The sequence below is a fragment of the Euprymna scolopes genome, chromosome 3, assembly GCF_053919585.1.
Source record: "Euprymna scolopes isolate OS-2025 chromosome 3, ASM5391958v1, whole genome shotgun sequence".
NCBI lineage: Eukaryota > Metazoa > Mollusca > Cephalopoda > Sepiida > Sepiolidae > Euprymna > Euprymna scolopes.
This window is the reverse complement of record NC_136484.1, coordinates 194,572,679-194,600,080: the sequence shown is the minus strand read 5'-3', so window position 1 is coordinate 194,600,080 and position 27,402 is coordinate 194,572,679. Positions and strand designations below refer to the sequence as shown.

General features: G+C 33.4%; 1 protein-coding gene across 3 annotated transcripts in view; it reads right to left on the bottom strand.

Moving 5' to 3' along the window:
* Positions 1-690: 690 nt before the first annotated feature.
* Positions 691-27,402, bottom strand: part of LOC145260493 (SWI/SNF-related matrix-associated actin-dependent regulator of chromatin subfamily A member 2-like) — a 99,777-nt gene continuing 73,065 nt past the window's right edge. For 2 of the 3 annotated variants that reach the window (XM_080118607.1, XM_080118616.1), the window contains exons 26-34: positions 26,447-26,554; positions 26,236-26,346; positions 21,625-21,857; positions 19,041-19,146; positions 18,230-18,331; positions 17,943-18,135; positions 13,471-13,544; positions 12,827-12,919; positions 691-2,963 (exon numbers count right to left, since the gene is read on the bottom strand). In XM_080118607.1, coding sequence (XP_079974733.1) covers positions 2,877-2,963; positions 12,827-12,919; positions 13,471-13,544; positions 17,943-18,135; positions 18,230-18,331; positions 19,041-19,146; positions 21,625-21,857; positions 26,236-26,346; positions 26,447-26,554 — 1,107 coding nt within the window. In that variant the 3' untranslated portion in view covers positions 691-2,876. Of the gene's footprint in view, positions 2,964-12,766; positions 12,920-13,470; positions 13,545-17,942; positions 18,136-18,229; positions 18,332-19,040; positions 19,147-21,624; positions 21,858-26,235; positions 26,347-26,446; positions 26,555-27,402 lie in introns of all 3 variants that reach the window. The other variant, XM_080118624.1, reaches the window with a different exon arrangement.

The window sequence follows — 27,402 nt, the reverse complement described above, 5'->3', positions numbered from 1 at the left end:
TTACATTTTGGCCTACATTTTTAGCAAGGTTTTTATAAGGCCATTTACTTCTGAAGAGTTCCCCGAACTCATTTGGATGTGTAAATATGCAAAATTGCCGATAAGACAAAGAACTGAACAGCTGCTGTAAAAGCCATCTTGCAAAGCATTAAGTTTTGATCCCCACTGAGTGTTTGTTAAGCAAAGTTAAGTATTCTGTAGAAAAAACATTTCTAGAAGGATTGATTTCTTAAAAAAAAAAAAAACTTTGGAAAGTTTGCTTTTTTGTTTTTTTAATTTTAAAAATGTACAACAAGAATTTTTTTTTTTTAGTAATTAAGCATCCAATGGAAATTTTATGATTAAGAATTGAAAAGTGGGAAAGGAGAGGGATTATTTGAACAGAACAAAAACAGCAAGAATATCCTTTCAATATAGACTGAAAAATTATCCAAGCTTTTAAGTCTATTTTTTGTTGTAACAATCAAAACAGGTGAAAATATATACATTATTTCAATACTTTACAATTGCCCACAACAACTGGATGAAGAAGCGACCTTTCCAGATTTGCTAACAAGCCTGACCAGAATCACAGCTGCTGTTAAAAAGAGAGAAACGTGTTGATCTATCTTTAGCAATTCCTGATGGGTTAATTAACTAAGAATCCATTTTAAATTGTTTGGCACGGAGTAGAGAGAAGAGAGAGAAGTCTAAGGTTAAACATTATTTATTGACTTCCATTTTGTTTAGTAGACAACCAATTACCCAGTTGAAGACATTGCGGATTTTTGCTAATTCAGAATGGAATGCACACCACATGCATGCACGCTTGCACACACAACATGCACACTTTAACCAAAATGGCCGCATCTATTCCTATGAACAGATGGAATAGCATTTGGGAAGAATACTTGGAATGGCACTTTAAAAAAAAAGTTCTGTTTGACAATGAATGTGTTCAAATGATGAATGATTTCCGATGATCTTCAATGTGGTACTACTTGGAAGAGAGAGGGGGAGAGAGAGAGAGAATAATCAGCAAGAGTACTGGTGCAAGGAATGAGTGTTGACGGTTGGGTTTAAGGTTAGCACTAGGCAGAATTGATTCTGTTGAGATGGTGGTGGTAGTAACTGCAGAAGACCAAGAGAGGGCAGGAGTGGGGACATCTGGGATTGGCTGTCAATTAACTACAAACATTTATTTTATTTGGTCCCCAGATTTGTAGAACCTTTCAGAGAAGCTGATGATAGTCAAATTGAATTGTTTCAGCTTTTTTGGGGGTGGGTGGGGGGTGGAAAGGAACATTTGATTTATTTTTTCAACTTCATTTTATTATTAAAAAAAAGTGTCTTTATTTTGCAAGAAAAGATCCTAGGATGAAAGAGAGTTTACGATTGACAGTAAAGCAGTAAGAATAATTGAACAACATTTCTGGACAAATTGGGGAAACAAAATAAAAAGATACAAAAGATTTCAGTGAAAATCATGTGTTGATGCAATGAACATCTAAATGCAGATTCTAATGAGAAAATATCAAAATCTGCAAACGTTTTCGTGTGGATTTTGAAAAGTTTGGAAAAACGTTTTCTTCCTCTTTTATACTTATTTCACTTTGTTAAAAAAAAAAATTAAAAAATAAAAAGGTCTCAAGCCAAGTCCTATCCACTTCCTATTCCTGAGATCACATCCAGCACTCAATAAAAAGCAGCCAGATGATAGTTTTGCTAAATGAAAAAGTAATTGATTCTAAAAAGGCCAGGATTGCTATTCTTTTCCAAACAATCGCCATCATCATCATCATCATTGTTGTTGTTGCAAAATAGTAGGAGGCGGTTTGGTTGACATTGTGGTGGAACAAAGATTTGCTCAAATTTGTCGCAGATGCATCGTTCGGTGAATTAGAATCTTTCAGACTGTCTTCATTCACCAAGACTCCATGTTTTGAGAAAGAGAGGCAAAAGAAGATAAGGGGAGGAGGAAGAGAAAGAGTGGGGACGAGGAGAAAGAGGAGGGAGATCAGCAACAACTGGTTCCTTCCTGCATCTCAAATCTTTAACTTAATCGTCAACATTTTCATGGTAAGCGAAGTGAGAGTAGAGGCAAGTTCTGCAACTCAAAACATTCCATCGATCAGTGCATTCAGTAAATCCTGAGTTTACAGTTAGCACCAAGCGAAAACGAATACAGTAATGGTTGCGTTTAACAGTCAGCTTTTGTCAAAGTTTCATTTTAGCCTCTTTGTTAATCCGTGTTTGCAAACTTTGGATCATTGTAAGACAAACGATAATCACTTGATTTCCTTCTCTTTCGATATGTGAAAGTAGTTGGCATTCATGATCATTGTTGTGTTTTAAATAAGACCACCCAAGTCTTGTTCCCTCCCACTAAATAGAGGAAGGGTTAGAACGTAAATTGCATTTAAGCACAGTTTACGGATTAGCCATGGAGAGAGAGAGAGGAGAGAGAGAGGGGGGGGGTAGAGAAAAATGAGAGAGAGTTGTGCAATTCACAAAGAAACTTGTTTGTGATTTTGTAATAAATAAAATAGGCGAACTGATAAGTTTTTGTTTCTTCCTGATCAGGTTTCCATCATCGCGATTAGTTTAATCATGGGGAAGTGATTAGAAAAGAGAGGGGTTGAAAGGGTTGTGGGGAAGGGGTATGCCCCTGGATTGCTTGCATCTGTACTTCACCAAATATAAGCAGATAAGAGAGAAAGAGAGAGGGGAAGGAAGGGCGTAAATGTTAAAATAAAAAAGTGATTAGCTGTGCCTATGGGGAGGAAGAGTGAAAAATATAAAATTGTCCTTTTCTTCTTTTGAGGGAGATGGAGGGAGGAGGAGGAGGGAGACCTTAGGGAAAGAGAACATGGAACCACTATGTAAAGTCACTTTTGCTATCTTTTCCTGGAGCCTGCAGTGGGAGTTGAAACTTGGAAAGAGCTCCGAGAACTAGGCCCAGCCTCACTTCCTTCACGTTGTTCCTGTGGATAAGAGAAAGAGAAAAATTGTTAGAAATAGTCATTAGAAAAAGAAAGCCTCTCCAACAACGATTTTGTTTTTCTTAAAACTTAATTTCACCATTTTCTTCAATTTTCCTATTAAAAAATGGTTGACAATTATTGTAAGGAATTATGATTAACCTTAGAGATAATGTGTTTGAGTTAGGGTTAGGCAGGGTCTAACATTTTGGCTTGAAAAGACAAGAGCATTTAATCAGACTCGCAATATAGTTTAGATTAACTTTTTGTGTTATGACAAATCAACCGTTTACAAGTTATTTAATACAAATTTCTTTTTTGTAAAAAACGTTCTGAATATTTTCAAGTATTTAATACATTTTCTACAATCATTCGTAGATCATATTCTTTCTTGCATGAATATTAGTTGATTTCTAATTCACTTATTCGATCTAACATAGATATTAGATTTTGACGTTTAGATACAAGTTTCATTAAATAATTTCTTCATGTTAATAAAATTGTAGTATCTTTGTTACACGGAAGCAAAATCAACACATTATAACAAAGTGCTTCCTTGTATGTAGGAATTGCTAAATCACACACTATGGTGACCCCTTCTGCTGAAGCAGAAATTAATATATATACTTTTGTGTAGCCAAGACAACCCCTTCCCTTTGTGAGTGAGTGTGTTTGTTTAACAGCATTTCAACCTCTAGGGGGTCATTTAATTCCAATAAAAGGTTTGTTGATATAGAAAATTTTCAATTTCTTGGAAAAATGTTTTAAATTTCTTGAAAAGTTTATCTTCAGAAGCAAGATGCTTTAAATTTCCTGAAAATTTTGTTGAGGCTTCACTTCTGGGAACATTTTCCAATGATTGCTGTTCCAAAATATTTCTTTCGGATGTGTTTGTGTCTTCTACACTGTCAGTAAATGTTTGATTGCTATTTGTTGGTTGCAGAGTGTGCAGTTTGGTGCTTCCTCCGCTTTGATTAGGTAGGAATGAGTTAGTTCTTGTGTGTCCAATTCATATTCGGTTCAGTACAATCTCCTCTCTTCTTCCTTCAAAGCTTTTTGTTTTTCACTTCTGATTCTTGGCTGATGCTCATTTGTCTCTGTCCACTTATTCCATTTCTCTTGTCACCTGTTTTCCAGATATTCATTAATTTCAGGTCTGTATTTTGATTTGATGCTTGTAGCTTCTCTAACCAGTTAGTCTGCTTTTCCATTTTCCGGGATGCCAATATGGCTTGGTATTCAGGCTATTACAATTATTTTACCTTTTTGGTTATTTTATTATATTCTTGTATAATTTCTGTGATGAAAGGGTGTTTAGTTTTTTCCTCTTCAAGGGTCATGATCCAGAATAGGGAATCTGTATATATGATGAACTTTTATTTGTTGTTGTCTTTGATGTATTTGAGTGCCATTTTGATTAGTTCAGCTGTATATATTGAGGTATCACTGGGTAGTCATATTTGGTATTGGCTTTGCCCATCTGTATCTGCTGCGCCTGTTCCATTTATGGATTTTGACCCAACTGTGTATATTACTTTGTATTCTGCATATTTTTCTTTAAGTTCTCCAAAGTTGCTTCTGTTTCTTAAATTATTTTTATTGTTTTTCTTATATTTACTGAGTGTTAGATTAATGTTTGGTTTATTTAATGTCCATGGTTGCCTGTCATTGATTTTTTGTATAACTATGTTGTTTGGTTTTTCATTGATTTGAGATATTAATTCTTTAATTCTATGTATAAAGGAGGGTATGTTTTTTGGTTTCCTGAATAAAAGTTTATAAATTGTAGGTTGAAAGTAGCTTTGTGTGTTGGATTTTCAGGATTGCTTTGCAGTTTTGTTGTGTGCTGCAAAGCTAGTTTTTCCCATCTTAATTGTAGACATGGTTCATGGGCTTTCAATTGGTGAGGTTCGATAGACTTCCAGACTAAGTCTCAAACCTTGATTCTGTATGGTTAATTGTTTTTTGTTTTTTTGTATGATTTGTGAGTGGAGCTGTATATGGCACAACCATAGTCCAGTTTGGATCTGATATGTGTATGTTATATTTTGAGCATTGTAGCCTGGTCTGCTGCCCAGTCTAGTTTGGATATTATTTTTAAGATGTTCGTTGCTTTTAAGCATTTTTGTTTTAAGTTATTAATGTGCTCCGTGAAGTCCAGTTTATTATCAAAAATCATTTCTAAAAATTTGGTATGTTGTACTACTGCTATTAACTGTCCATATAGTTTGAGCTGTGGACCAGGGTGGTATTTTTGTTTCCGACAAAAGTGAACGGATGTGGGTTTGCTTTTGGATATTTTAAATTCATTTTGATTAATCCAATGGTCTATTTTGTTTAGGCAGTGTTTAGTGATGAGCAAGTTATAGAGAAGTCATCAATGAATAGTGTTGTTTCAAATCCCATGTTAAGAGTTTTAGTTCTATCATTAATTTTAATTAGAAATAGGGTGACGGATAGTACACTACCCTGTGGTACCCGTTTTTTGTATGTATTGGTCTGATATTATATTCCCCAAGTATATTTTATATATTCTGTAAGATAGAAATTCTTGGATAAACATTGCTACGTTCCTCTGATTTTCATGTGGTGTCATAGGCTTTTTTAAGATCAAAAAAGATTGAGGCCACATGGTAATTTCTTAGACTATTACGGATGAATGTTTCTAGTTGAATAAGTTGGTCATTAGTACCTTGGTTTTATCTAAATCCACAAAGTATGCTGTGTTTTATGGTTATTGTAAAAATGGAACGGAAATTTAAATTTCATTCTGTTTTAAATTCACTACATTTTTACATTACATCCAACTCTTTTTTTCACATTCGACATGAAAACTTCTTTAGGTTTTCGGGTATGCTGACAAGGTTGGAGGTATTTATTCAGAAAGCCATTCTTACCATGGGAAGGTTAAGGGTGTCTATTTTGAAAGCTGTTCTAACATGGGGAGGTTGGGGTGTTTATTCGTTGTATACATACCCAAAGCATAAAAGTCGACATTTCAAATGTGAACAGCGAGTTGGACATATATATATATATATATATTAAAAAAAATATCAAAAAGTATACCAAATTGACTTTTTTCGTTTAAAAATAAAATCATTTCGTTTTTGTTTATAAGATTTTATTTTTATATATAAAAAAATCTAATTTTTTTATATATATTGTTCAATGTTATTCTTTTGATTACTTTCATTTTTGGGGAGCACAAAAAAAAAAGATTAAAACAAACAAAATTTAAATTTTCGTTCCATTTTTAGAACAGCTGTAAAACATCCTCTGCAAGTTTTGATTTTTTTTATAATTACAAATTTAAATCATTGTGCATTTATCCAAACAGCCCTTTATCTCGCTAGCCCCGCCCCCCAAGAACATATATAATAAAATGATTATCCCTATATATAAATTAAAGTTTTACAATATCTATTTTTGTTTATTAATCTGTTAGGCGAAACCACAGAATAGTTATAAAACACCCGCCAGCCTGATAACATAAGTGCATAAGTATCAATAAAGTGATTTTTTTTAATATCGTATTCAGCTAAACCCATAACAAGCGACAATTAAATGGTTTATTTTATTGTCGTTACATCAAAATCATGTGATTAAAATTTTAGCAGACTAAAAATTGGGAGACACAAGGCTAAGAAAAATCCGATATAATAATTTGAGCAGCTACGCATGGACAAAATACTAGAAATTTTGTTTTGACTAAGATTGATAATGAAATAACAATTCATTCTTTCCTGGTAAATGTGTGTCTAAATAAAAAAAAGTGCAGCAAAAACAACAACAACAATAATAATAATAGTTAAAGAAATAAATAATTGACGTTTCATTTCATTTCGAGTTTCAGTTTTAAAGTTTGGCACAAAATGGGCACAAAGTATTTTTTGCCATGATCGGGCCAGGGTATTCCCATTGTAACATTTACCAAAAAAAAAAAAAAAAAAATAAATAAATAAAATAAACTCAATGATAAAAATCATAAAAATAATATTAAAAAAAAACAAAACTTTCTTTTATGTTACATTTATAATCGATGAGATTAACGTGAGAAGAGAAAAACCAGGTGTTCTGTGTGGATTTCAGAGGGGAGGGGCATTTCCGTAACCCTCAGCATTTTTTTTTTTTCATTTCCACTAAGTCACAGCAACGTGTGGCCGGGTACAGCTAGTTTGGTGAATGCTAACTTGAATCTGGTTTATTAACTATTTCCTGGTTAATTAATAAACTTTGCTGAATTCAGTTCAGTTAGCTTTACATATTTGCCATTTTGGTTTTATTTCTCCTGTTGCAGGTTCCTGAGTTTTAAGAAAAATTGGGAAGTGGTCACAGCCACACTGGTCATTATGTACCTACCATTGAAGGTTCATAAATATTGTTGGGAGCAAAGGGTTAGATCAATAGCTGATGTTGTTCCTGTGCCTGCGTGAAGGTATGTGTGTGTTTTGTCATTGAGTATACATAATTCAGGTGATTCCAGTAGTGATTCAATAATTTTCCCAGTTTGGTTGATATTTTTGCATCCCCATTAAAATGAAAGTTGTGCTATCAGATCTTCAGTTTCGGTTTTATTTAGTTTATATTTAGGTGGAATGTAGATTCAACAAATAGTTGGTGGTCAGTGGAGTGAAGCTTTAATTGCTATTGCTCGACGGTTTGTTTGGAGTTGTAATTTCATATGAAGTATCTAATTTTTTGTTATAATTGAGATGCGATCTATTGGTTGGTTATCTTTTTCTATTTGTTTGGTTGTAGATGTGGTACTCTTTGATATTATCCGGTTCTTTTATCAGGGTTTCCTGTAGGCCAATTATATTGGGGTTGTATTTCACTCAGCTTCTGTCCAGATGTGGCAACAATACTCCATCCTTGGACGTACCTGGCTCTTATATAGGTAGAGAGAATTGCATCAGCAGGTAGATATCTACTGGATCAATAGAAGGAGCCCATGATTTTTCCAGCGACCTTGACAACGGATTTAATGTAAGTGTTCCATTTCAGATCAGGAGTAAAGGTCAAGCCCAGAAGTTTGTCAAAACCTGCAGTCTCCCAAAGATGAGCCATTCATTTCATTCGATACCAGATTGGGATCACAGCGTTGATATAATGATAGAAGTTTGGTTTTAGATGCATTAAAAGAACCCAGCAATTTCTTTCCCCATTGTACTACGTGCTCAAGATCAGATGAGAGAAAATCAGAGAGAACTTGGTCATTTATGGCCTTTGATGTGCTGCCATAGATGGTAGCGTTATCAGCATAAATGTCTATGTATGATCTAAGAATGCGATTTGGAAGATCATTGATATAGATCTTGCAGAGATTTGGATCCAGGATGGACCCCAGCATTAATACTATAAGCTGATCAACCACTACTCTTATGAACCTATCAGAAAGAAATTATTTAATAACTGAGAAGACATTTCCAGCTATACCATAGCTGGAGATCTTGTGAAGTAGACTTTTAAGGCCTTTGATATGTCAAGAGCAATTGCCCTAGAAAGGAATCCTCCGTCAAGAGATTTGCTAATCTTATGAGATAACTGTTAGCACATCTGCTGTCGATCTAGCAGAATGGAAACCATATTGCACGTCACTAAGGTTATTTTTGCTGAGGTGGTTGACTACTTCTCTATTTCACCGAGTTATTTTATTTTCCATGTTTTGTTTAGGTTTCTAGTGGTTGTTCTTCTATAATTGTTTCCTTTATATATTTTTTTTATAGCTGGCCATCATCAATTTGTTTTAGTTCATGGTTGTTCTTAAAGTTCTAGTTTTTTAGCATGTCTTTCTTTATTTTTATTTCTGAAAATTATTTAATTTATATTAATCTCCATCTCTTTGGAAGTAGAGGGTCTGCCCCTTGTTGGAGCCTGTATCCCTGATGACAAATCGTTTTTTTGTTTCGGTCTAAGGTTTTTTGATTTACTCAGTCTTGTCTGTCTTTCTTGGCTAACAGTTTTAATTTCATTTTCAATACTAATTCTGTTTTTTGCTTGTTGTTATGGTTTTTGGAAGTAGGTTTTTTGTTTACTTGTTCTATTTCCATTTTTCTTAGTGTTGTGTGTTCACTTTTAACATCTGCTTTCATTCTTGTTAATGACTTGAATCTGTTACATTTTGTTGGGGGTGCATAGTTTCTTGAGTTTTCTCCGATTTTGTTGAGAGAATTTTCGATTTCCTTTGTTTTTTCTATTGGTGTTGGGTTGTTCATTTCGGATTTTTATTTGGCTATTATCAGTCTTCCTTTCGTGACTATCTACAGCCAATACATTGTTTTTAACACAGCCATTATATCCCAACCAACACAATGCCAGCATGTAAAAAAGACAAACCCAATAGTCATTTACTGTTCATTTTCCTAAATTTAAGCCTCATGATTAAAGTGTTGGTATCATTTAACAATTGGAACGTGCCATATTTAAATGACCTTTAAAGCTGATACAAACAAATTTCAACAATTTTTTTCATCATCGACTAGATAATGAATGGTATACTGCATAAAAATTCACGTTTTTTGATTGAAATTGTGTTTTTTTTTTTTAAATGATATGCACACATTTTTTACACATCTGTTTTGACCACAGTAAATCTGTTTCTGATCATTGGGAGGAAATTTGAAACTTTGACTTTTAAAACTTGTTGGCCAAAAATTTAATTGTAATGCTTTCTGAAAAAAAGTTATTGTATCAGCTTTCAGTTATAACGATTACTTTAGTGCGGTTCCAAAATCAACCTGCCCTATTTGATATAGTAAATGACAAAATGTATAAACCTTAATACAAAAATCAAAACATTTTATTAAAAAAAAAAAAAAAGAAACAAAGAAATTGTCAATTTAGCTCTAACTAATCAATTGGTGTTAATTTACACATATTAAAGATTTACATTAAATCATCCAACACATGACAACATGTAAAATGAATGTTAAACGGATAGTGATTCAGTCAAATCATCTCGCAAAAACAAAAAAAAAAAAAATTATTCTAATTCTATGAATGAAAAGAATTAATAGATTCCAAATGAAATTATTTTCTCTTTTTTTGAGTATAATTTTTATTGTCATATTAGAGACTCACACATAATTGCAATAAAATATCACATGTGTCATGCTTTTGGTAAGAACTACATATTGACTTATCAATAAATTGAATTTGTAAATAATTCAGCACTGAATAAGCAAAAATAAAGAAATTTACAAACTTTTGATGGTTTGAGATTTATTAAATGAAAACTGTTTTCTTAAATAAGTCAAATGGTGAGAATTTTTTTTTCTCTTGTGTCTTTCAAGATAAAAAAACATTTCAAATTATTAGAGACAACATTTGTTCATATCAAAATATGAAAAGTACACGAGGTTTCATCAACCAATAATATTGCTTTTCATTTCAATCTATAAGTTTTGTATCCTATTCCTAAATCAATTCTGTCTTATTCAATTGAGTTCAGTTTAAACAAATTTCTACTTCAATAACAAAATAGTGAAGCCATTCAACAGACAAAATAATTGCTTCATCTATTATTATAGCAGAGTTAATCAACGTTTCTTTTCATGGATCTTTTTTCTTTTATTTTACACTAGCGAGGGGTACACGGCGTTGCCCGGCTGTTTTTCGGGGTATGTAAAAAAACCCGAAGCGTTGACGACGTGCAGTTGGAAAATAGTAAAGTGTTAAAAAAACAAACAGGTGCGCGTTTTTGATTGACGTGACGGCGATAGGTATTCAGCAGTTACGATTTTTGTGCGGGACAGTTTTGAATAAATCTGTTTGTTTGTTTTTAAAAACCCGCTCCCTGTTTATTAGGAGGAGCAAAATGAAAGCTACAGTCTGATATGACGAAGTCGACATTGAACAAACGTTACTTCACTCTCTTGAGACAACTGGCTTTCGGCCTGTGGTTAGAGTCGAGTTTCGCTTTTTTTTATACCGAAAACCGAATGTAACGCGTGCCGATGCGGGAAATGTGGAATAATTAACGTCTGAAAGTCAATAAAATTAAATAGACAGGCGAGCTCCGTGGATAACTCTGAGATATTACAATTTATAGATGATATAAAAAGTTTTAAGAAGGTGTGAAGAAAGAAGCCTTTTGTGGACATCGAGGAAAAGCGAACATACATACACACATACATTTTCGCTTTTATATATATATAGATAATAGAAAATGTGCTAAAATAGACCTTAGTTTTGGGAATAAGTTATGTTTATACAAGTTTCTATCTATTACTTTTATTGTAAGTGTGACACTGGTTCTTTTTTTTTTTAATACAATATAACTTTTCTTTCCATCAGTCTCTTTCTCAATAGTGGAAGAAAATAAAAAAAAAAAACAAAAAAAAAAACGAAAGTTGAAAAAGATTAGAATCATTCATGATAAACAAAAGAGAATGTCACCAGTGTAAGAATATTATTTAATCTGTAAAAAAAAAAAAAGACAGAAATGATTAATTTTGGATTTTGTCTTTATTTTTTAATATTTAATAAGCTTTGCAAACTCATTTTGTCTCCAAACAACCAACATGTTACTATAAGTGAATACATAGTTGGATCGGTTCAACGATTCAATTAAAATGTAAGACAAATTTTTAGTAATTCGTATTATTTAGATTCTTCACACTACTGTCCTTATCTTACATATTTTCACAACTGTTAAAAATAAATTGCTTCAATAATATTTTGCACAGTAAAAAAAGTTATCTTCACGCAAGTCTTATTTTTTATATATAATTAAGGCATTTTTTCTATTATTATTTAAGAATATTCTTTTAAACAGTAAAATAAAATAGTGTTTTATTGACATTTCTCCATATTATCAACATTTCAAAAAAGAAAAAAACTTTGAGGACAACCATTCTTCAAAAAGACAGAAGAACACCAGTTAAATGTGCTTTTATTTAGCTTTTAGTGTGTATATATAAATATATAATTTTGGGTTTGTTTGATTGTTCTTTCTCTTGCAAAGGTTGTTTTAAAAGTAAGTATCCAAGTAATTATTTTTGAAAAATCAAGTTGAAATTAATTTCTAACACAACATTTCGGTCAATTTAACTTCCGACCTTTTTCAGATATATCTTGTCCACAAGGATCCATGGTGTAGAGGATAAAGTACTTGTTAAAATGCAGTTACATTCTTCTGGAGGTTGAATGTTTTATTTACATTGCAGGCGACACTTAAAAATGAAATTGTGACTTAGACTTTCTACCCAGTCATGAATAAGAGCATGGTGGCCTCATGAACTTAATAAAAGATTCCGTTCGAATTCTATGCAGATTCAGAGTTCGACAAGATACACATGAAGAAGGTTGGAGGTTACATCAATCAAAACGTGAAACTAATGCAAGATGACAACAGCAGTCCAAAGAATCTAAATAATATGAATAATCAATTTTCATCTCAAAAAGTTCAGAAACATAACTTCTTGCAAGAATAAATTTCATAAACATTACACTTGATTTGGGCCAACATCACTATTTCTTAAAAATGCCATAAAACTATTCAGTCATTTTATAATCAATAATGGCAAATATGACGAGTTGTGTTGGGAAAGATCTGACAGAGATTTGCAATCTTTAAAAACAATTTGACAGCCTCCTTAATACCAACCAACAACTGATCAAACAGAAATGATGCCACCTTACAAACTGACCAAGTTTTATTATTTGTCTGATGACAGAACATTCAAACAGTATTGCTGATCAATTGGAGAAAGACTAAAAGAAAGGTTTTCTAAATTTGAACCACAAGAGACGAAAAAAAAAAAAAAAAAAAGAGTGGGGGAGGCATATTAAGACCTCTCACTAACCTAAAATCCCTGAGTAAAAACTCATGACATTCAGTTCTTTTCAGCACAGGAAACACTCACCCCTCCACTTCCTTCCGTATCATCATCATCGCTAATCACTGGCCGATTCTTGGCGGCTCGCATTTTCCTTTTCCGTGGTTTTATATCCTGAGCCTGAAAATATCACAAATGCACAAACACACAAATTAAAACTTCATAATTACTTTAAATTATTATTCAACAGTTGTGCAAGGACGGTCATTGCATTCTAATAACGTTGGCTATTTTAAAGACTTGCACAGGATTTTCAAAAAAGTTTTTTTTTTTTTTTTTTTTTTTTTTAAACTTCAACTTGGAGGATATTGGAAAGACATTATTTCATTTGGGGCAATCAAAAATACAATCACTTTCTAAGAAAAAATTTCTACAAAAAAAAAAAAGAAAAGAAAAACAAGTGAAGGAGGAGATGACAAGTAGAATAACCCACCGCTTTTTTGTGTGTGTGGGAGGGTGGGGGCAGAGACCACCCAACACTTTATATTTGCCATCACAGATTAGAAACCAAGAACACAGAATTGTTCACGATTTCTTGTATAAAAACAAAAGTGTCAATGTAAAAGCATTCAACAAATTTTTAGGATTTTCACTTAACGAAAAATTAAGTGGAGCTTTGAACAGACAACATTCGGGCAACTTAAAAAAAAGAAAGAAAGAAAAAAGCTCACCTCTTTTGTAACTTTCTTGGATGTGCTTGAAGAATTTTCTTTACTCAATTTGATTTTTACTTTCACAGCCTGACCTAAAATAAGAAAAAAACAAAAAATGGATTGAAAAAAGAACATTTTTACGTAATCAAAAATCAGCGACCACTTTAAGTCAAAGATCTATTGTACCATTGTAAGACAATGTTTTGCAGGTTTTCTAACAAGGAATGTTGTGCAAAGATTCACTATTATGGAATCTAAAATATGCTGCTAGATCTTGAGTTGCATGGTTTGACTACCTTTGTAAGAACAACATTCGAATGCACTACGGCATCACACTGAGGGAATGATGGTTCAGATGTGTTGAGGGTTGATGACTCCGATATATTGCAAAACTGGCATTTAAATAAGTTGCCAGGAAGTGACCGAGAGAAAAGCTGATGATGAGATAGGTAAATGGTTTACACAATAATCTCTATAAAACCCGCTTTCCTTATTCTCAGAAAATATTACTCTTTGAAAAAATATTGTACAGTGCGAGTAGGAACACTATTTCTAGGAAACATTACTCCTGGCATTGGTAATTTTTGTTCACAACATTATTTCTAGGAAACATTACTCCTGGCATTGGTAATTTTTGTTCACAACATTATTTCTAGGAAACATTACTCCTGGCATTGGTAATTTTTGTTCACAACATTATTTCTAGGAAACATTACTCCTGGCATTGGTAATTTTTGTTCACAACATTATTTCTAGGAAACATTACTCCTGGCATTGGTAATTTTTGTTCACAACATTATTTCTAGGAAACATTACTCCTGGCATTGGTAATTTTTGTTCACAACATTATTTCTAGGAAACATTACTCCTGGCATTGGTAATTTTTGTTCACAACATTATTTCTAGGAAACATTACTCCTGGCATTGGTAATTTTTGTTCACAACATTATTTCTAGGAAACATTACTCCTGGCATTGGTAATTTTTGTTCACAAAATTATTTCTAGGAAACATTACTCCTGGCATTGGTAATTTTTGTTCACAACATTATTTCTAGGAAACATTACTCCTGGCATTGGTAATTTTTGTTCACAACATTATTTCTAGGAAACATTACTCCTGGCATTGGTAATTTTTGTTCACAACATTATTTCTAGGAAACATTACTCCTGGCATTGGTAATTTTTGTTCACAACATTATTTCTAGGAAACATTACTCCTGGCATTGGTAATTTTTGTTCACAACATGATCACCCTTCTAGTATCTATTGGGGAGGAGAGATTAAAAAAAGTAAGGCTTTTATTTAAAAAATCATGTTGAATAATATGGTTGAGGATAAACTTATGGACACTAGGGCATGATGTAACAAGCTAATTAATCGAATTTAGCCTCTGAGCTTCTGTATAACCAAATTGAACGTTTGTAAGTTACCAAACTCAGCTAGCAGGATCCTGTCTTAAGATGCCACAGATCACCACCTATGGCCTACAGGTGGGCCCAATTTTTTGAGTGGGATGTGGGTGCAGTGGATGGATGGAGGGGTTATTTAACCAGCATATCAACCTTTGTGGGTCATTTAATTCTGAGGAGGCTATTTTATTGTTTGTTTGTTGTTTATTAGGTAATTTGATTTGGCTGGAAAGGTTGTTTGGTTGTATTTTGTTTGTTATTTGGGTTTTAGATTTTTCTGAAGTGGTTATTTGGTTATGTTTGTTGTTGTTTTAGATTGTGTTATACAATCTTGTTTCTCTTTTGTATTACTGATATTCATTTTTAAAGATTTGTTTGCTGCTGTATCAGTTTTTTCTGTTTATTTTGCTTTTATTGGTAGCGGTCTTGTGGGGTTCTTTTGGGGGTCTGTTTATTTTTTATTTTTTATCGTAGGGGTTGTTTCTATGGATGCTGTTGTTTGGAGTTTAATAGATTTTTGTGGTAGAGTTTTACTTTCTGTGATGGTTTGTTTCCTGTTTTTTTTAAAGTCTTCTATTAATTCTCTCATTTCGTTGAGTAATTTCATGAATACTTCAATTTGGGTGTTTGAGGGATTTGTTTTTGTTGTATTATTATTTGGTTCAAGGTTAGGCTGTGTATTTCTTTTTGTTATCTCAGAGTATGTTGTGTTTTCTGCTAGTTTACGAGCTTCTTGGAAACTTATGTTTTTGATGTATTTTATTCTAAGAGTTTTTTTTCTTTTTTCCATTTTTCGCATTCGTTTCAGTTTACGCTATGATTTTGATAGCAATTGACGCATTTTGACAATCAATATGTGTTTCTTTGTCTCCGCATCTCATGCAAGTTGGTGGTCGTATACATCGATCTTTATGGTGCCCGTATCGATGACAATTATGACATCTGAATTGGCTTGGTATGTAAATTTCAGTGTTTATTTTTTCATATCCTATTTTTATGTTGTTAGGTATTTGAGGAGTATCAAATGTTAATATGTAAGTGTTTGTGTCTATGATTTCGCCGGATCTTGTTTTTGTCTGAATTCTTTTTATATCAATGACGTTTTGATTTTTAAGATTATTTTTTGTTTCTTCTAAGGAGCACAGAGCTAGTTTGGGGCACCTGATTACACCTTTGCTAGTGTTCAATGTTCTGTGGAGGGTAGGTTTTTATTTTTCGATCATCGAAAAGTTTCCATTTGTAAATTTCAGTTGCTTGTTTCTGGTTTGTTATTTCGATTAACAGTGTGCTATTTTTTGGGTTTTTTTTTTACAGTTTTTGGTTTGATTCCTTTTGATAGCATTCTTTCTATTTTGAAGGGAGACATTTTTGTTATTTGTTCTCCTTCAATTGTTTCTATTACAAAAAATCTCAGGAAGGTTTGTTTGTTTATTTCAGTTTCTGAGTCTGAGCTAGTTAGATCAGAAACTTCTGAATGACTTCTTTTTTGGAGGCTTATAGTGGGCCATTTTTGTAGTTAGTAATTTTTCTTCTCTCATGCTCCCCACCCACCTGGAGCCCTATATGGGAGGGCTTGGTGGGGGGGGGCATTCGCCCCAACAGCAACAGGGATACACGGGAGGTATACTCGCCTCGGTGGATCTAAGCACCTGTAGTTCGTCCATTTTTATTAAAAAATTTTTTTTTCAAAAGCCTCTTTTTAGTAAGAATATTTGTATTTCAGCTGTGATAAGTCCATTTGTCCAGCGAGTTGATAGACCCATGAGCCATCGCTTTCTAAATCAGTTTATTGTAAAAAGGTGGGGAGTGCGAGTGGATTTTCTTGCTATATTAGTCAGGTTTAGAGCTTGATGTGACCAGCCGATTGATTGGATCGGGCCTGTCCAACCGCCCGTCTAGCCCAGTACGAGGCCAAAGTGGAGTGTTGCAACTGATACCTTTGTTTTCCCTAGATATCAGTTACTCAGCCACCTAGGCATTATGGGTCGCCACCAACGGCCAACAGATGGCCCCATTGAGAGGTTTTTACTCTCTGCAGGGGGGCAGTCGATGTATTCTTATGCCCCACCGACGGGGTTGGGTAGTAGGGATAGAAAAGGAAACGAGAGTGGAAGGGGTGGGGAATAGGGGGCTGTTGTTTTTGTTTTTTCAGAACATAATTAAGTTTGTGCCAATAGACAGCCTGACCTGGTAGCACCAGAGGGTGCAGTGGAGGTGTTCCTCCTCTGCATTAAGTTGCAGTCAGTGAATTGTGTTGTCCTACTGACAGGGTGGTGGACCTTGGAGTATGTTGGAACTAATGCAAAGAAAAAGATAAACAGCCATAATCCTCTTTAATTTTTTATTAACTTTTCAATCCTGTCCAATGATAACTTCAGCTAATAGACAAGTATTTAAGTAAAAATTCAGAAATATTTTTTTCTTCTTTTATTTTTTGACAATAAAAATGTTCCTATCAAATGAAGACCACATATTGAGATTTGTTTTATGGCATATCAACCCTTTTTTTTGACTATTTAATACAGACGCCATTTAAAAGGCTTTCAATATTTTCAAGTATTTTAATTAGATGTTATTTGTAAATTAAATTGTTCTGCGTGCATATAGTTTGTAAATATACAATCTGCAATAAATTCTATTTTTATCCATCAAGCATTTTGTTTAGTTTTTTGTGCTTATACCTGGTGCCATCAAATCAGGCTGTCTGAAGATATTGGCATCTTGACCTAAAATGCTCTACAAAACAACCAAACCAAACATCATGAATAAATATTTGAAGATATAAAGAACCTGAAACATAAAAACTTTCACAAAATAACTGAATTCAGCATTAAATAACCCGAAAACGGTTGATATAAAATAAAACAAAGGAATTATTTTACTTATTGTTATTAAATTTTGAGTACAAACCAGCTGCCTTAAAAAAACACAAAAAAAAAACCACTATCATTTCCACCTTGAGGTCATGAAATAATTCAGTTAACAATATCTTAGTTGTATCAATGCATTCTATCACTGCATACAGGATGATAAGGTCTTATGTATTGATCAATTTGTGCTTGTGAGAGAAAAGTACTTACTATGAGCCTCCTCCTCTTCTTCTTCGCCCTCTTCTTCCTCGTCATCCTCCTCCTGATCATCATCACTGTTGGCATTACCTACATCATCATCATCACTTACACTATCATCAGATGATGGTAGATAACCATCCTTCTCTAAACGTTCTCTAGCATTGGTGAACACAGACTGCAGCACAATTGAATCTTCATAAATCTAAAAAAAAAAAAAAAAAAATGAAAGAAAACGGAATTTGCTAATGGGGAAACGAGAAACAAACAAAAAGCTATGAATATAAAGCAGAACTTACTAAAGATCCCTCCACATTGAAGGTTTGTGCATTCTTACATAAGAGCATCACATCTCGTTCCAAGTCATCAAGGCTGCGATATTTGTGATCTCTGATTCTTATCTACAAAAAAACATTAAAAACATAAAATTCTATGCAACACAAATTGAACAAAAATTACACAAGACTAAATGTTAAATAAGTCGATAAAGAATAGAAACTGATATTGATATAATTAATTAAAAATCAAAAATAAGCGTTTGATAAAGAAAAACATTTAAAATTTTGGCTAAAATTGAAAAAATTTCTTTGCTTTAAAAAAAAAAAAAAAAAAAAAAAAAAAGATCCTTAAACAAAAATCAATTAAAACTGGATTTTTTTCGTTATCAGTGTGGTGTTCTGTCAGCAATTAGTATACCTCATTAATACACCAAACTGGGCACAAAAAAGAGTAGAGAATGACTTATTACAATAGACTGAAGGATTACACGGCAACTTATGCTAGTGAGAGACGAAAAGCTAGAAAAATAATTCCCCAATTTTAACATGAGATTATTCACACACTAGATTAATCTCTCACCAAACTTATGTGTAATGAGCTATTTAAATTAAAAATTGTAAGAAATGTTGAAAATGACAGGAGAATCCATACACGCACAAAAAAATCTTATTCACAGTTTATTAAATTGATTTATTGCCTTTTTGTTTTGTGGCTCATCAATTCCTTCCAGGCTGTTCAGTGCCAAACTCAGCCGTGTTAATGGCTTTTCCAGTTTATTCCCAATATCTTCAGTTTGGATAAAAATAGGCAAATAAAAGAACAACTACTTACCTTAATTTTTCTAAAATCCACAGGTTTCTTAATGATTTCATAATATTCTGGCAATTCTTTTCGTGATGGTAAACTGATAAACACTTCACTTAGAACACGGCCATCACTGCAACAAGACATGATTGAAAGAACTTTATTGTTTTTGCTGTTATTTTTTTTTTTGTTTGAATTAATTTTGTATGATTCATTATCGAAACAGTTTTGTCGATTTTCTCTTGTCCCCTCCCCCCTACATGGTTTAAATCTCTTAAAAAATAACATCATTCATTTCTGAAAAAGTCTTTTACTAATAAAGATGATATAACAATCGCAACCTATGTTTTAGTGTTAATATATTGATTTTGGTAAATGAACTTTTTCCATTTATCTCTATACAATCAGTTAAAAGTATTTGGCCACTCAATTTTTTTTCCATCCTAAAAACGTTATTTGTATTAAAACAAGTTAATCACTAAGATGGTTTTATTTGTTATACGTGTCTTTTGCTACACATAAATATAAAAAAATAAAAAAACTTTAAAAACGTTTGATGAGAATTACCTATTTATTTGCTATTACTGTTTCACACAATATCAGCATTCTTTCGATCTAAAGACTTGTAAGAGTATCTTGTGTAGGAGACGGTGAGACTCGTCGTGGGCGACGAAGCGTTTCACTGAAGAACCACAGCAACACACAGCAAACCAACAAACAATCACAGCCACGGCGCGAAGGCAACTAACAAAGCTCAGCTGACTGCACGAATAGACACGGAACCCAACGGTCACTGTACTGATCGCCACGAACGTCAGAACCCGACTGACTCGCACCTCCAATGGACCGATTTTTATTACTCAAGATGGCCTAGCTAATTTGCATCCCCGCGCGATCCTGCGAGATTCCGTCTCTAATAAAAGCAGGCAGGCGCCATCTTGAAACTCTTTCTTCCGCTGCCCCGACCACAGGATCAGCCACCACCCCACACGCCAGGCACACACGGACCCTCTTGCGCCGAGGGCTACGGTTAGTCTCACAAGACTCATCTAAATATTTTTATAGATTAAAAAATAAAAAAAAAGAGTAAAATCAGAATTTTTTAATTAGATTAAATATGATATTAATATGAAGGTTTTCTTTTATTTCCATACTAATCATGTCTAGGATTGAGGGACATATTTGTAGTTAGTTTTTAATTTTAGTTTTAACAGTATTTTCCTTATTTCAGCTAATTGTAACAATGTATTGCTGTAATGTGGTTGATTTATTTTAATTGGTGTCTTAAAGATAAGTACACAGAAGGTTGTGGTTGCATGGGCAATGTATTCGGGATTCTATATGTCATTAAGAGATTCTCTTGAAATGGAAAAGAGAATCTTGCTTGTATAACTACATTGATTTTTAAGGAACACCAACAATTAGGTTGAAAATTTTGAATTCAATATGGTAGATTATTAACTTTAATGTTTTAATGAGTTTAATGCATCACGTTAATATTAATTTAATTTATATGTGCATTGGATTTACATACAGAGAAAATGTCGATTTTAGGTTATAGTCAGCTACCGTACTGCCTAACTTCCAGTAGTAATGACAAGACAAATCGGTTCCTTCACTTTTGTTGTTGTTCAGTATTCCTATTGCGAAGTGATTTATTAAAATAGAATTAAGTGGGCATTCTTGAAAAATATACAATAAAGATTAACAAAAACACAATTAGTCTTTATTTGCACTTTTAATAACAAAATTTAAAAAAATAAGATTTTATTTGAAATTAAGAAATATATGCTTAAATGTGTTTTCAATAATTCTTAAAAAAAAAAAAAAAAAAAAAAATCTAATAATTCTCAATTAAAATCAGATTAAAAAAAACTTTTCAATGATTATTAAATAAAAAAAAAAAGCACAATCGGAAAAGCTTAAAAAAAAAAAAAAAAAGAAAAAAAGTACATGCAGAGGAAATATAGGCGTGAGAGAGAAAAAGTAAAGGAACCAATTTGCCTTGTCATTGCTTCTGGGAGCAAACATACCAGAAGTTAGGAAGTATGTTAGCTGACTATTACCCGATTTTTTAACAAAAACAAAATGACATTAAATATCTCAAAAACGCAAACAAGTGATTGCCCTTTCTAGAATAATTTTGTTATTTTCAAATTTGTATTTTTATCTTTTCAATTTGAAATAATTTTTTGTTAAAGACAAATGAAACATGAAAAAATTATTCATGAAACAAAAAAAATTATTCTTAGCTGCTTATTGTGATCATAAAATACTAATAATGCTAATGTTTGGCAGAAAGAAAGCAAAGAGAGGGGGGGGGGCTTGAAACAAATATTGGTGCCTCTAGTCATAAGAAAATATATTTTGTTGAAGCTGAAAAAGCAATAATTTCGAGCTGATTTTTAACTGGATCATCAGATTAATGTGTAGAAACTATAAGAAAAAATTCTATAGGCTTATTTGAGAGCCCCAAGAATTCCTTCATGAATTTGGATAAATTGGAAAAATAATGATAAAATTTGCAAAAGATTCTCATCTTATTAAGAAAAAAAAACAAAAACAAAAAAACATTTTGTAATTAAAGATAGAAGTTGTATGCATGACTAACCTGTCCTTATAACTAAGGACAACATCCAGGAGTTTTTTCATCATTTTGGTAAGTTTGGGTGGATTAGGAGGTGGCTTCTCAACAGGAGGTCTTCCCCGTCGTTTTGTTTCTTTTTGATTCTTAAGTGTAGAAGCTGAATTTGAATCCTCATCATCGGGGACAAATTTCCTCTTCTTCGCTTTCTTTGCCTTTTTCCTTTCCTCCACTTCTTCCAAATTTCCATCTTCAATTGCCTGCGGAAGACAGATAAAAGAAACTCAAAATCATGATTAAGAAAAGACAATGTTTTACTGTGGTGTAGTTGAAAAGGAAAATGAAAATTGTGTTCACCAATAATTATCAGAGAATTGAACACTTGAAGAGTACTGACTGATCATCTACCAAACATGCAGAAATTTTCTTTCTTTTTTTTGATACTTATATGTAGAATACGGACTATGCCATGATAGGATTTTCAAGTTAAATTCAAATTTTATTTCAAATGTTTAGACCCAAAATTGGCGGAGGAGCTTGATAGAGTTTTCAGAGGTTAAATTGTTGAACTTTGACCTCTTGACAGCCAAATTTCTGTCTGAAAACTGATTAAAAAATTTTTTTCCCACATCTCAATACCCCTTATGCCAAATCTAGAGTCTGTAGACTGAAAATTGACAGAATAGCTTGGTAGAGAAATGTACACACACACACAATTTCACTTTTATAGATGTATGGAAACTAAAGCCGTTTTCAGGACTGCCAGCAACCATTGTAAGAAAGTAATAAGGAACGCAAGAGAGTTGTATGCTCAATCTGTTAAGTCCAAAGTAGCTGAGCAGCGGCTTGGTTCCCACCAGTTTTGGCAAATAGCAAACAGAATCCTGAACAGAAGCGTGTGCTCCATCCCAACTATTATCAATGGACCTGAGGTAATCTCGTCAGCATCAGACAAAGCCAAACTCTTTGTCAAGAACTTTGCAGCTAATTCTACCCTTTGCGACCAAGACCGCCAACCCCCAATATTTCCTCCTGTATCAGAAAACACGCTATGTGATATACGTATATCTGTACGTGATGTTGCCAAGCTAATCAAAAACCTTGATTCCAGTAAAGCAACTGGCCCTGATGGTATTCCAATTATAGTACTCAAAAAACTTCAACCTGAACTAGCGCCCATACTTACAAAACTGTTTAAACGTTGTCTTAAGGAGAATAGTTTCCCATCTCCCTGGAAAATCTCATCCATATGCCCTGTATTTAAGAATTCAGGTGATCGCTCATCCCCCTCTCAGTACAGGCCAATAAGTCTCCTGTGCGTCATGAGTAAGTTGCTAGAATCTGTGTTAAATACAGAAGTAATCAACCATCTCAACAAAAATAACCTTCTTAGTGACACTCAATATGGTTTCCGTTCTGCTAGATCTACAGATGTCCTTACAGTTATATCGCATAGGATTAGCAAATCTCTCGACGGTGGCAATCTTTCTAGGGCAATTGCTCTTGACATATCTAAAGCCTTTGATAGGGTATGGCATAAAGGTTTACTTCATAAGACCGCTAGCTATGGTATAGCTGGAAAAGTCTTCTCAATTATTAAATCATTTCTTTCTGATAGGTTCATAAGAGTAGTAGTTGAGGGGCAAAAATCAGAAGCTCACAGTATTAATGCCGGTGTCCCTCAGGGATCCATCCTGGGCCCAACTCTTTTCCTGATCTACATTAATGATCTTCCAAATCATATCCTTACATCATTTGTAGACATTTATGCTGACGACACTACCATTTATGGTACCACATCTAAGACAGTAAACGACCAAGTTCTCTCCAATTCTCTCTCCTCTGATCTTGAGCACGTAGTACAATGGGGAAAGGAGTGGCTGGTTACTTTTAATGCATCTAAAACCAAGCTTCTCTCTTTACATCATCAACATTCTAATCCACATTTGTCATCAATTGAAATGAATGGCTCTCGTCTTCAGGAGGCCTCTAGTTTTGACAAGCTTCTGGGCTTGACCATTACTCCTGATCTTAAATGGAACACGTATATCAAATCTGTTGCCAAGGCCGCTAGAAAAATGGTGGGATCTTTCTATCGATCCAATAGATATATCACTGCTGATGCTATTCTCTATCTATATAAGAGCCAGGTACGTCCAAGGATGGAATACTGTTGCCACATCTGGGCAGGAGCTGTTAGAAAGGACTTGTTCTGCCTTGATAGAGTTCAAAATAGACTTCGTAGCCTCGTAGGAGATGTCCTTTTCTCCTCCTTGCAACCTCTATCTCACAGAAGAGATGTTGCGAGTTTGTCTCTGATGTATCGTTATTTTCATGGAAAGTGTTCAACTGAGCTTCAATCTATGGTCCCCCCTCGCCAAACTTTCACAAGAAACACTTGTCTAGCTGTAAACACTATCAATAATTTCTCCCACTCTTTATCTGTGCCTAAACCTAAACGTAGATTCCATGAACAAAGCTTCTTTCTTAGAACTGCACGCCTGTGGAATTGTCTTCCGTTTTCCTGCTTTCCGGCTGACTACAATATGGTTGTGTTCAAGTCTAAAGTAAATAAGTTCTTGATGAGCCGTTCCATATAAGTTATCAAATTTACCAAATTTTCATTATTAATGATTACTATATTGACCAATTTCTACTGTACACTCTTTAACCCTTATCCTTGAGTGGCCTCTTGGCCTTGATAATGTGGTGATGCCTTTGTAAAAAAAAAAAAAAAAAAAAAAAATATATATATATATATATATATATATATATATATATATATATATATAGATTAGTTTCCTATTTTTATTAAAATAAGATTTATTCAGTAAATACTTAAAGCAATTATTTGAAACAAATAATCAAAACATATTATACTCTCCTTGGCAAAAACAAAGTATTCCTACTTCAAAAATGTATTATTCTGTGCTAATAATTAATTTAGAAGAATGAAGCAGCTGCTTAACAATTTCCCAGCCAAGAAATTAATATCACTAAAACCAAAAATGTAGACACCTTGCTTCACTTTGAGATTTTTTTTACATAACACCAAAACTACGATGGGGAACGTTTCTATTTTTATTCTACCTAAATGGATCAGCGGGGATTGGAAATTGCATTGTTATGATGACTGAATTTATGCATTCATGACCTGAAAGTTTCATCTCCTTGTTACATTTATTAACGGTGTGAGACTAATGTGTGACAACAGATGTGAGTGACAAAGCAGACCCCGGACATTTACAACTAAACCATCAAAAGAGGCTGGCAAAAGTGCGTCGAGAATGGTGGGTCTTTGAGCTAAAAAAGATTGGAAACCTTACTTTTGGAACGACTGTCATAAAAGGGTCTAAAATTTAAATAAAAGGAAGAATTCCTATTTTGTTGATGAAAAAACGCTTTTATTTCATACCAGTTGCATATAATGTGCATATTATTATGAAAAGAATCGATTTTGATTTTCATTTAAAACTGCTTTACATCATTAAGAGTTAACATTTGGTTATGATTAAAATAGACAAAAATGATTCAGGTGTTTAAAGAAATGTCAATTTTAAAAACTTTGTAATTTTTAATATTTCATCTGGAGAAGTGACTCGGTTTCGTCGTGCACATTTTATCTGAAATTCTCAGCATTTGACTCCTTGGGAATAAACCAAATCTTATCTTAGAGGATTAATTCTTCAGGTGTATCTTGTTGAACTCGAGGAATTTTTCTGATGAACATGAGAATCTGTACAGAATTTCAAATAGGACATTTTATTCAATCAAGTGGGGTAGCATGCTCCCCATCTGTCAGCCATAACTAGATAGAAGTTTTAAATAATTTACGATTGTATTCTGAGTGTTGATTACAAGCATCTATGTTCCATTGATATCTATCCACATATATCGAAAATTCTGGGGCACACAGCCATGTTGCGATCATTTCTTTCAAATTGATCAACCCTTATACCCGTCTTCTAGCATTTATTTGTAAATTTGAATGGATATCGATAACTATGAATTTAAATATTGTAAATGATCGGGACAACTGACAGAATAAGTGCTAAGTCAAGATGTGTCTGCCTGATTGATCGAATCAGTTTTCTCTGACACTGCAAGTCATGTGACTATGTAATCAGATCACAAACTGCTCAGCCACCAGGATTCCGTTTAAGACATCATGGGCTGCCATTCAGGGCCTGTATATAGTTCAGTTTCCGAGGGGAGGGGGAGCACTTACCTCTCTGCATGGGGTTACAGTTGGTGAATTCCAAGCTCCACTGACAAGAATAATTAAGTAGTGATATACCCCTCTCCCTATCAACTGATCAACAAAATTGAAAATAGATCATATTAAATGTCTTTCATCAGTTTTGAATAATATTTTTAATAATTTTAAAAGTATCAAAAAACAAGTGCTAATTATAGGAAGGCAAGTCCTCAATTTGGGAGAATCATGCATAAGGAGAACCACTTACAACAATGAAGGCAAGAATAACAATAGTTTCTGTAACTAGTAGATTATCAATTAAAAAATAAATCTATGTATTGTAACGTTTCCGTGACAGTTAATCTTATCTCATAAGAATCACATCTAATCAGAATATTCGCAACAGTAAGTTGTGAGAGTACAAGCAATTGCCTACTTACTCGCAGCCATTGTCCTTCAGTAAGTGAGTCTGAATAATCCACTTCTTTTCTTGAACGTGAACCTCGTCCAAATATTTTGTCTTCTTCTTCTTCATAGGTGAGCCGTTCAACCTGTAGAAAAAGAGCACAAACATAAGTGATAAACTCATGCAAAATCGGAACAGACAGAACAAGTAAAAAATAAAAAAAAGTCAAAACCGTGAAAACTTACCTCTTTCTCATCTTTCCGCAACCATTCAGGTAATTCATCGGATTCCATTAACCTCGGTTTTCGTTTGAGATCTCGCGCCTCTTGCCGTCGCCTTTCTAAATCCATTTTCTATGTAAAAAAAAAAAAAAAAAAATACAAATAATTCAGTTATTTATGCAGATGATTTTTGTTAGAGTTCTTATGCAGTAAATCAGTATCACCATGTTGGAAAACAAACAAGTTTTAATTTTCATTCAATCAGAAATTACCAACGATTTGTATTTGCTGATGAATCAGGTGGACTGTCAGTCAGATATTGGAATTTTTTATCTTTGTATCCAAAAATTTTCTGAAGCAACTGAATTGGCAAATGAGCCAATAAACAAAGTTCCTCAAATGATACATGATATATTAAGCATCCTTCTATGCAAACAAGCGACATTGGAAGTTGGCATAGTAAATGTGAACCAATAGTTTGAAATCTGGAGAAATAGATCTGATAAAGAAAAAAATTTAACTGTCAAAGTTAAGACTGCAACCGATTTTAAGACAATCGAATTATCGAAACTGAAAAATTCGATCCACACACGCCAAGTAATGATGGAAGATGCAGGCAAAGGAAAGTTATGGAAATTGCAAGAAATATTAATGGAACTAGTAAAAAGACTTGAGAATTAACAAAATACCATGTTATCCTGCACCACAAGAGTCAGAGATTGAATTCTCACATGAGCTGATGATCTTCACATCTTAACAAAAGATAATTACGCACTGTCACTAGAGACAATATTGTTCAGAGAAATATAAACTTTTTAATCCTCTACTCAACCAAACTCTGAGTTCCAAAAAGGTTTCGGCATCCACAAATGTATTGATATTTTCTAAGTAAACTAATCAATAAACTCTCTTTTTGAGATGTTACTTGTGTTGAGCAGTAAACTCTAGCCAACCACTATCTGACCACTTGTAGCCATCTA